The sequence below is a fragment of the Orcinus orca genome, chromosome 1 (genome assembly GCF_937001465.1).
Source record: "Orcinus orca chromosome 1, mOrcOrc1.1, whole genome shotgun sequence".
In the NCBI taxonomy this organism is placed as follows: domain Eukaryota; kingdom Metazoa; phylum Chordata; class Mammalia; order Artiodactyla; family Delphinidae; genus Orcinus; species Orcinus orca.
This window is the reverse complement of record NC_064559.1, coordinates 178043939-178055530: the sequence shown is the minus strand read 5'-3', so window position 1 is coordinate 178055530 and position 11592 is coordinate 178043939. Positions and strand designations below refer to the sequence as shown.

The 11592-nt window shown below is 43.8% G+C and overlaps 1 protein-coding gene across 1 annotated transcript; it reads right to left on the bottom strand.

Annotated features, from left to right (window-relative positions):
* Window positions 1-4584: 4584 nt before the first annotated feature.
* Window positions 4585-5355, bottom strand: LOC101274007 (40S ribosomal protein S15a-like). The gene has a single exon (XM_033421960.2). It carries the CDS (start codon window positions 5325-5327, stop codon window positions 4935-4937), a length of 393 nt encoding a protein of 130 aa, XP_033277851.1. The 5' UTR covers window positions 5328-5355; the 3' UTR covers window positions 4585-4934.
* Window positions 5356-11592: the final 6237 nt, after the last annotated feature.

Below are 11592 nucleotides of genomic sequence, written 5' to 3'. Positions count from 1 at the left end.
CAGGGGACCTGGGTTCATTCCCTGGTTCAGGGAACTAGATCCCGCATGCTGCAGCTGAGACCAGGTGCAGCCAAAATAAATTTTAGAAAATCTAAAAAAAAAAGATTAGGTTCAGTAAAAAAAAAAATTTGGTGGACTTTAGAAAAGGAAGAAGAGAGGTTGGAGGTTAGAGGAGAGAAAAAGGTGTAGTTGTCTTGGAGAATGGGGAAAAAGTATACCAGGGAAATAGAATTGCCAGCAGGTGGAGGGTTGGGTTTAACCAGAGCTTGGCCAGCTGAATCTAACAGGAGGGAAAAAGCAAAGGTAGTGAAAGTGAATGCAAGATTATAGTTGATGCTATTGTCCCCCAGCATCCACTTCCCCCATCCCCAGATCCGTGGGTGAATCCTGGGTAGCCAGTCAGTAAGAGTGCAAAGCCACCTTTGGTGATTGGAATTGTCCAGGAGTTGGCAAGTATTCCAGATTGGCCCAATGGAGTAAAAGTACTAATTTAAGGGAGCTGGAAGAATATGAGGTGGTGGCCTTAGCCTGGCATACTCAGCCTGGAGACATGTGGCAGTTACTGGTAGTGGCAGTTCAGGTTAGGATGATGTGAGTAGAAGACAGGAGGAGGAAGACAGTACTGGACATGAAGAGGTCAAAAATAGACCATGGTGTTCAGTGAATGTTGCAGTTCCCACAAGTGTTGGTAGAAGTGGGTGTGGAGAAGGCCCAGGAATGTGAAGGAATGCTGCTGGATAGTGGGCTTAGCTTGAAAGCATGGACTGCAAGAAAATTTGTGTTTAGAAGTGGCAGTGGTGTAATAGACTTAGCCCACTACCAGACGACACAGTACTTGGTGTTGAAGAAGAAAAAAAGCATCACCGAAAGGGCTCCAAGGGAAGTAGTGTCCTAGGCACGAGTCTGGTTAGAGATAGAGTAAGAGAACATTCAGAGAAAAAGCCGGTGACTGAACCCAGAGGTCACAATGGAGGGTTTGGGAAGGGAGCAATGTTGGGTCAGATGAGCAGGGGAGAGCTAATGGGAGCTGTGGTAGCAGTGAATGGGAATCTGGTAGAGATGAACAGGCAAGTGTAGCCCATGACAGGCTTAGGCCTGAGGTGCTGCTAATGGAAGGATTAGTCTGACACCAAGGCTGGTAAGCTGGCTTGTGGCTCGGGAAGGAGCATTTTTGTTAGGAATTCTGCCTCTCCCTGCTCTGAATAGTGCCTCAGATATTGGAAGGCCTGCTTACGTCCCATCAGTTTGGCAGCTGGTTTTAAAGGCTATAAATGGTAGAAAGAAGTGAGTCAACTTGCACAACATTTACACCTATCCAAGTGATGTTTTAGTACTTCTAACTGGTTCGGGGCAGCCAGCTATACAGCCCTTCTGTCTGGGCTGAGAAGCTGGTGATAGGGGATCTGCATGATTTTTATTTATACCTTTTTGGCAAGGTGCAACTTGTAGGGATCTCAGTTCCCTGACCAGGGATCAAACCCGGGCCCTCAGCAGTAAAAGCATGGAGTCTTAGCCACTGGACCACCAGGGAATTCCTGTGGGTGATTTTTAAATAGAATGATTTTCATTTTAGATTACTCTGGGACAAAATAGTGGCCAATTTGGACATTGCTGTAGAAGTCCAGATAAGATGAGACCATAGATAAGGCAGTAGGAAAGAACATCAGATTTGAGATGTTCTCGGAAATGGGGTTGACAGATTGAGGTGACTAGTTGAATGTGGAATGAGGAAGAGGGAAGAATGGGGCATGACTGCAGAGTGGTGATACAGATGGTGCCACTTGCTGGAATAGAGAATACACAAAGGGGAGGGGTCTGGTTTCAGATATACAGAGTTTGAGGTGTCTGGGGCATCCATAGGGAGTATGTGGGAAGCAGATTTGGAGCTAAGGAGTGAGGTGTAGGCTGAAGCTGAACGTTTGATGCTCGTCAGGTGGCTATTGCAAGCTGTGGTCATGGAGGACATCACATCAGAGCATCTGTGGAGGCCCAAAGATGTGGGGAATCCAGGAAGGGGGACGTCACAGAATCCTAGAGAACAAAGTGATTCAGCTGGCATCAAAACCAAAAGGTCCAAGAAGGTGGAGGCTGAAAAGTGTCCACTGGTGACACGGAGACTAAGGGTGAGAGCAGCCCTGTGGAAATGGGGTTGCCCCAGACTCAGCAGGTTGAGGGGTGACTAGGGCTGCTACTCCCACAGCCTTCCCCATCTCAGCAACAGCCCGTTCATCCTTACAGGTCCCAGCCAAAACCCTCAGTCTATCCCAACTTCTCACTTTTTCGAACACTTCACATCCAATGGGTCTGCAAACCCTGTTGATTCTGCCTTTGATATAACCAGAATTTGACCACTTCACCACCTCTGTCCACATGGGTCCAGACCTCTGTCATCTCTCACTTGGGTTATTGTAGTACCTGCTAGGTGAGCTCCCTGCTACCTTCCTTTTCCTGTCCCACCCCTCTCTAGTCAATTCTCAACATAGCAGCCAGGGTGTCTGTCCTCTTAAAAGCCATGTCAGACTATGGGTCACTTCTCTTCTCAGAACCTTAGAGGTTTCCATTCTTTCTTACGAACAAAAGCCAGCATCCTGCAAGAGGCTTCACAGTGTGTCCCCATTTGTCCCACTCCCACTTTTCACTGCTCTCCCCCTGGTTTACTCCCTTCAGACCTCACAGGCCTCCTTTTCCTTGAATGTGCAAGCACATTCCCACCTCAAGGCCTTTACACTCCTGCCTCTTGACAGGAAGACTGTTTCCCCAGAGAACTCTAGTATTATAAATGGCTTTCTCCCTCTGTTATTTTGGGGAGGGAATAGGAAAGCCTTCCCTGACCACTCTGTTTAAAATAGCAGCCCCCTCCATGCCCAGATCTCTTGACCACCTTCCCCTGCTTGATTGTCCTCCATAGTATATATAAGCATCTGCTAATCAAAATTGCATATTTTCTGTCTTTGCTAGACAGTAATCTTCAGGGCAGAGATTTTTGTTTGTTCTGCTTTATCCCAGGATCTGTAACAAAAGAGTACAGAGTAAAATCTGTGTGTGGAAGTTGGGAAGTGGGATGAAGGAAGCAAGGGCTGCTGCTGGAAGAGCAGATAAACTAGTTATGTTAGATTATATAATTTATGTGTTAGCTGAATAGGATGCTCTTGAGAGTGAAAGGGATTTGGTTGTCAATTACACTGGGATGAAAGGACTGCCCTAGACTGACCAGAATGGGAGTTCTGGTCACTCCAGAGATAGATAAATCTGAGGGAAGGGTCTTTTAGGATGAGACATGTTTATGTGGGGTTGAGGGAAAAGGAGCCAACCAAGCAGAGCTTTATGATTATGGTGCAACCAAATGCCTCATTTACCCTTTGCATAACATTGCATAAAATTCAATTTTCATAGATTTGAGACTCCAGGATGGAAAGTGATTTGGAGTCAGAAAACCTGAGTTCCAGTCCTGCCAATGAAACTTCACCCCCAGAGTTTCAGTTTGGAGCTACCACATTCAGTACTGAACATTGAAGTGTTTCTCTAAGTAAGGTCTATGCACCACCCACAAGAAAGTCAACAGATTCCTGGATCCCACCATCAAACTGCCTAATCCAAATGCAGGGGAGGATGAGCTTTTAAAATCTTAAAGAGATAGAAATAGTACCTGCTCCCTAAATTTCTTGCGAAGATTAAGTGAGAATACCTTACGTTTTGTTAGTGCTCAGTAAATGTTGACTTATTACAGGAATATTTTAAGGATCAACTTAGATAAGAGCTCTGAAAATTGTAAACTGAAGTTGTGGCCATGAGATTATGACTTGTAGATCTCTAACTACAGATAATATAATTGATGCAAGATGCTTTGCTCTGAAATCTACCACGTTTGTCCTGTGGCCATGCTTTCCAAGTGCTCCCAAGCCAAGGAGGAGGCTCAGCAGAGATTCTAAAGCAGTCCTGTTCCTGGAAGACATGGAACTCCTCTGACAGCCAACTTTGGCTCAAGGACACCCATGACGGCCTTGCCAAACTTCCCTTAGGCTGCATGGTAGTCTATGATTCTGCTACCCACTATTCCTTCACTTAGGCTTGATGGCTCCCCTGGCTCCCTCCCCTATTTTTTTTTTTTTTTTTTTTAACTTTTGAACACAAAATGTTATTAAAAAAAAAAATCAATCCCAGCTGTTTCTCTTTGTCTTCACGTGGCTACTAGAAGGCTTAACTACACATTAGTGTAGCTCTTGTTACAGCTGTACTGGACAGCACTACTCTTAGAAGGGAGAGTGGAGCCGTGGTCTGTTTCACAAAAGCCACCCCTGCCCTCTCTTTGGTGTCTGAGCTCTTTACAAGCATTTCCCAGGTCAAGTGGTCCAGTAAACTAATTCTCGACAATTCCAGAATATACTTGGTGACAGGTTTACAGTAAAACTAGTTTTTAAAAGATGGTCCACTTTTTGGAAAAAATGACATTTTATAACCACATATTGCTAAAATGTCCCTGATATGCCATCCAAATTTACTTTGAGATGAGTCTTAGTGAGCTGTGGGGCTCTAGTTATCTGTTTCCTTATGAGCACTTACATAATCAACTACAACCATATCATATTTTTAGGGCTTGAAATGTGTATTCTGTCAAGCTAAAAAGAGGAAAGGCACCACTCCTTCCAGGGTTAATGTAAGACTCCAGAAAGGGACAGCTTCACCACCTGGACCCCAACCCAGAGTCAACCATCCAGGGCCAGACACACCCTCCTCTGGTGAGCCACAAGGGTGACGGCGAAAGTTATCCCAAGTCAAAACTTTCTTCTACGTCAAGGAAACAGCATTCACCAATTAACACAAAGGCTGTACACTCCCGCAGACGCTCTTGCTACTCTGCTGTACAAAGTTCAGAACGACTGAGGGAAGCACCAGAGTCCTCTGAGGCCTTTTATTTGCACGTATGTATTACATCCCTAGAAAAAGAATCCAAGGATTTTCCCTCCCGTGTGTTTTCGTCTTGCTTCTTCATGGTCCATGACGCCAGCTGAGGTTGTCAGTACAATGAAACCAAACTGACGGGACGGGAGCAGGTTATTCTGCCATTTTTCTAGATCTTTCAGTTGCACATCAAACCTGGGGCTGATCACTCCACACTTATGTAGCCTGCCTGTGAGGTTCACAACAATTTTCCCAGCCCTGTGATCATCGATGATTTCAAATTCGCCAATGTAACCATGCTTCATCATCACAGTGAGAAACCTGACGATGACTTTGGAGCACGGCCTAATAAGAACCTGGCGTTCGCCTCTCTTTTCGGCATTGTTGATACTCTTGAGAGCATCGGCCAGGACATTCATGCGCACCATTATGGCGGCACGGAAAGATGGCGGAAAGAAGCCCTCCCCTATTTTTTGAAAGGTGTTTCCCTAATAAAATCCTTGCATTTTAATCCTATTTGGGAGTTTACTCAAGAACCCAGACTAACATCATGAGCATCACAGAAAAGTAAGGAGATAAAGATTCTGGGAAGATGGCTGCATGTGAAGCACCAGGAATCCATCCCCCTAACTTTGACAACCAGTACACAGGTAATATTGGTCTGATGTAACTACTTTGGTGCTGTGGAGTCTATTGAAGGCTTGCAACATCCAGGGAAGACTTACAGTAAATTGAGATTAATTGGGGGAATTTCAGCTCTTAGTTCAGCTGAGCCTACCCATCCCCCACCCAGCTCAGCCCTATGGCAGGCAGTCGTGCACATGTTCCTGGAGCACCTTGCACATATCTTGCAGCAGCCAGGGTGAGCAATAAGGACCCCGTCCCCCAAATACTGGGGCTATGTGTTCTGACTAATCACTCAGCTGCTTCTGATGAAGGAGATGCAAACACAGCAGCCATTGTTGTTGCACTTACCCCTGCTGTTGCAAGCCCCTCCCCTCCAGCTGAAGTGACTTCAGGGGATATAAATGGCTGGTGTCTACCGCATCTTCATTTTAGTCTTTTTCCCCCGTTGAGAGCCAGACATTAAAGACTAGGACAATCAAAAGCAATCACATATATGGGGGAAATTAGAAAGTCACTGCACAGGCACAGGCTGAGAAGAGACCTGAAAATACCTTAAATTTACACCTCAAGCTGATGGCCCAGGGACAGCCTAGAGCAAAAGAGACAATACAGCAAACTCTGGAGAAGAGAGACAACCTGATTTCCAGGATTACCACATTATTTGATTCAGTGTCAAGTTTTTAACAACAATAACAAATCATAAGACATACAAAGAAAAAGGAAAATATGGTCCAAAGGAAAGAAAATAAACCAACAGAAACTATCCCTGAGAATGACCTGGTGGCAGATCTACTAGACAAGGATTTTAGAACAAATGTTTGAAGATGCTCATAGAACTAAAGAAAGATGTGGAGAAAGTCAAGTAAATAATGTATAAACAAAACAAATACCAGTAACAAGATAGAAAACCTAAAAAGAAACCAAAAAGTTCTACAGCTGGAAATTACAATAACTGAAAGTATTCACTAAAGGGACTCAAAGGCAGATTTGAGCAGGCAGCAGAAAGAATCAGTGAACTTGAAGATAGGAGAATGGAAATTATTGAGTCTGAGGAGCAGAAAAAAAAATGTGAAGAAAGGTGGACAGAGCCTAAGGGACTTTGTGGGACACCATCAAGCAGACTGACAGACACACACATTGTGGGAGTTCCAGAAGGAGGAGAAAAAGGGGCAAAGAGAATGTTTGAAAAAGTGGCTGAAAATGTCCAAAATTTGATGGAATACGTGAATATAACCATACAAGAAGCTTAATAAACTCCAAGATGAACTAAAAAAGACCCACACCAAGACATACTAAAAACAAACTCAAAAGAAAAAGACAAAGAATCTTGAAATCAACAAGAAAAATGCAATTCATTACATACAAGGGATTCTCAGTAAGATTATCAGAAGATTTCTCAGAAACTTTGGAGGCAGAAGGCAGTAGCTGATATATTAAAAGTGCTAAAAGAAAAAACTGTCATCCAAGAATCCTATATCCAACATATCACAAAAGGACAGATTCCGTATGATTCCATTTATATGAGGTACTTAGATTAGACAAAATCACAGACAGAAAATAGAATAGTGGTAATGAAGAGTTATTGCATAATAGGTATAGAATTTCAGTTTTGCTAGATGGAAAGAATTCTGGAGATGGGTGGTAACAATGTTTGCACAACAATATGAATATATTTAATAGCACTGAATTGTACACTTTAAAATGGTTTAGACAGTAAATTTTGTTATGTGTATTGTACCACAATAAAAAATTGAAGCATGATGGTAAAGATGCTGAGGAAAGATATAGAGAAGAGTAGGCTTGAAACAGAAAACTATTCAATAGTTTTAGGGTCTTATAGTGATTGTCAGATTCTGTACAAAGGGAATTTAGATGGCCTAAGGAAGAAAAACTTTAGTGGAAACAACCAATATTTAAAGGCTTTTTCATGTGTACATCATCTTTCTTTCCCAGTTTTGTAAAAATATCACAAAGCAAGATTCATGTGCTCATTATACAAGTTTTGGGGTATGTATTTAAATTAAAACTTAAAAAATTTTTTAAAAGGAGGTGATATAATAATTTTAAGCCAACTGTGGTATTTTAACATTAATTTTTTTTTTTTTTTTTTTTGTGGTACACGGGCCTCTCACTGCTGTGGCCTCTCCTGTTGCGGAGCACAGGCTCCAGACGCGCAGGCTCAGCAGCCATGGCTCATGGGCCCAGCTGCTCCACCGCATGTGGGATCCTCCCGGACCGGGGCACGAACCCGTGTGCCTTGCATCGGCAGGCGGACTCTCAACCACTGCGCCACCAGGGAAGCCCAACATCTAATATTGTTTTGTTAATTTTGATTGTCATGAACAATCACTTTCACAGAACAGGAAATAATAAAAATGTTCTACTTGACTAATAATTTTTAAATGTATTCTAAAATTATGTGAGGGCACTCTGACAAGATGACTTTTCCACTTCTGGTAACGTTGGACCAACTCTTCTGCTGAAGACTGCCAAGAACACTAGGCAAATAACGTAAGCTGCCACAATTCTGAGAACTGGGCTCAGGGAACTGGGAACAAACTGACCCTGGAACTGAAGACTAACTGTACTTAATCAAGATGACGCTGATCAGACCATTGGTCTTGACCAATTTCAAGATGACTGTCAGAGCTGACTGTGCTGTTTCTGCACGTAGCCCCCTCCCTTCACCTATAAAAGCTCTTACCCACTGATTGTCAGCTGATCTGGAAGTTTAAATGTTTGCTGGTCCGGGCTTCCCTGGTGGTGCAGTGGTTGAGAGTCCACCTGCCAATGCAGGGGACACGGGTTCGTGCCCCGGTCCAGGAAGATCCCACATGCCATGGAGCAGCTAGGCCCGTGAGCTGTGGCCGCTGAGCCTGCGCGTCTGGAGCCTGTGCTCTGCAATGGGAGAGGCCACAACAGTGAGAGGCCTGCGTACCGCAAAAAAAAAAAAAAAAAAAGTTTGCTGGTCTGGAAGAGGCAGCAGTACTGTGCTAGAGGAAAAAATCTGGAGTCTGGGCCCACCAATTGTGTGAACCCTTGTACACTACCTCACGATTTGAGAGGAGGACTTTGAATGGTTGTACCGTGGTAGTAAATTAAACCAACCCTCACATAGATTGCAACCTGACTTGGAGTCAGGTGGGGGCCCAGAAATCTCAAGCCCTAAACTTGGATAAAGTTGATCCTGAATTGCTGGTTCCACTCCCCCCACCCCAGGCACCAAGCTAAAGCAAATAAAATATTATCTGTGGAAAATTATATAATCCTAGGCTTTGAATTATTTCTACAGATACTTTCCAAGTGCCAAATCAAGCATATATTCAAAGATAACTGGGTCTACAAGGAAACAAGTCATCATGAACAAGGACCAGCAGAAACAGCAGACAATGGCAAAAGACCCACAGGAAGCCCAAATACCGAAAATACCAGACACAGAATGTAAAGCGACTGCGTTTACTACATTCATTAGATAAAAGGAGAAGCTTGAACATTTTAGAAGGTGTTATGGGCTGAATTGTGACCCTCTCCAACCCAAATTCATGTATTTAAATCCTAACCCCAGTGCTGCCAAATGTGACTTATTGGGACATAGAGTCTTTAAAGAGGTAAGGTTAAATGAGGTCAAGGAGGTGAGGCTTAATCCAATCTACCTGATGTCCTTATAAAAAGAGGAGATTAAGACATGGACACACACAAGGAAGGACCATGAAGGCACCAGAAGAAGAGAGCCTTCTACAATCTAAAGAGAGAAGCTTCAGAGTGAAACCAACTCTGACACCTAGATCTTGAACTTTCAGCCTCCAGGAAGGTGGGGAAATAAATTTCATAAAGAAGGGAACCAGAGACTGTTTAAATTGACACAGCAGATTTTAAAAGATTAACCAGGTGGAAATCTGAGAACATAAAAATACAATACACCAAAGAAATCAATGAACAGGTTCAGAAGCTGATTAAACACAGTTGAAGATAAAATTAGGGAATTCCCTGATGGTCCAGTAGTTAGGACTCAGCGCTTTCACTGCCAAGGGCCTGGGTTCCATCCCTGGTCGGGGGACTAAGGTCGTGCAAGCCGCATAGCGTGGCCAAAAAATAAAACTTAAAAAAATAATAAAATATTAGTTAACTGAGTGATAGTTGAAGGAAATCATCTGTAATGAAGTACAGAAAATAAAAAAAGGGGAAAATAGAGGCTAAAACCTAAGAGATAGAGAATATAGTAAGAAAATCAACCAGTCTGTAACTGGAGTCACAGAAGAAAGAAAAAATGAGAAAACTGAAGAGATAATGGCTGAGACTCAGTCAGAAATGACGGGGGTGGGGAGAGGGGGAAACACCAAAAGAAAGAGTCAAGGTCTTCCATGGTGGCGCAGTGGTTGAGAGTCCGCCTGCCGATGCAGGGGACGCGGGTTCGTGCCCCGGTCCGGGAACATCCCACGTGCCGTGAGCGGCTGGGCCCGTGAGCCATGGCGGCTGGGCCTGCCCGTCCAGAGCCTGTGCTCTGCAGCGGGAGAGGCCACAACAGTGAGAGGCCCGCGTACCGCAAAAAAAAAAAAAAAAAAGAATCAAGAATTCCAAAGAGGTTAAATAAAAAGAAATCCACATCTAAACACATCAAAAATGGTACCACAATTTTTAAAAAAAAAAAGCAAAAGAGGATATATTACAAGGAACCAGGGGAAAAAAATTACTTTCAGAGGAGAGACATTTAAGCCATTTCATTCCTCAACAGAAACAATGGATGCCAGAAAATAGTAAAATTATAGTTTCAGAGTAGTAAAACGATATCTTCAGCAACCTGAAAGAAAATAATTGTCAGTCTAGGATTCTATACACAGTAGGATATGAAGGTGAAAAAAAGACATTTTGAGACAAAAATGGAGAACATTCACAAGCAGCAGACCTGCACTAACAAGCCGAAGATAATGATCCCATTTGGAATATTAGGATAAAAAAGGAATGAAAAGCAAAGAAAGAGGTCCTAAACCAAGGCTGCCTACCTCTGAGATGGGGTAGAAGGAAAAGCTGCCTTACACTAGAGAAAAGTAGGAAACTCATTACTAGGATCCTGAACAGATACAAAACAGAAGTCTGCTGCCTGATGGGAGGGCAGGAAACTCCCTCCCCCGCAAGCCCCACTGTCATTACGAGGCAGAGTTCAGATGTGCATGTGCACAGGGCCTGTCTATGACTAAGACTGAAGCAGAACTGAGAAAAACTCCCTGCCACCAACATGAGCCTTGCGTCATAAAGCGAGCAACGGCCAGCTGCTGCTGGGGAAGGGTCAGGAGCATGGAGACAGATTCCCTCTTGTGCAGGCATGCAGGCATGCAGGAAGTGTTGAATGCTAAAGCTCAGGAACACTAAGAAAAACTCTGGATTCCAGGTCTCAAACTAAGCACTCCAGGTATCAGCAGCCCACTATCATCAGAAATGAGGAATTGATTAGATGTGCTTATCAAATGATGACACAGCAGAGCAAAAAGTCATGAACTTGGTAAGTTGGTAGAAATTATACAAACAATTTTGACCTTCCTAGCTTCTAGGAAAACATGGAAAAAACAACAGACTCTCGAAGAGCTGTGACACAATATTAAGCATGTGACTGAAGTAGCAGATGAAGACAGGAAAAGTAGCAGATGAAGACAGGAAAAGTAGCAGATGAAGACAGGAAAAATGTAGCAGAAGAAATGTTTGGGAAAATAATGGCTGCAAATTTTCCAAAGTCAGTGAAAGGTAAAAAAACCACAGATCCAGGAAGCTCAGAAAACCCCAAGCAAAATGAACACAGAGGAAAAAACACACCCAGGCACTTCATGGTCAAACTTCTGAAAACCAGAGATGGAGAAAATATGACAAGCAGCCAGAGAGAAACAAAGGAGCAAAAATAAGAGCTACAGGGCTTCCCTGGTGGCGCAGTGGTTGAGAGTCCGCCTGCCGATGCAGGGGACACGGCTTCGTGCCCCGGTCCGGGAAGATCCCACATGCCGCGGAGCGGCTGGGCCCGTGAGCCATGGCCGCTGAGCCTGCGCGTCCGGAGCCTGTGCTCCGCAACGGGAGAGGCCA

Excerpts from the sequence above, each read along its gene's own strand:
- LOC101274007 (XM_033421960.2), bottom strand. The coding sequence starts at position 5,327 with ATGGTGCGCATGAATGTCCTGGCCGATGCTCTCAAGAGTATCAACAAT.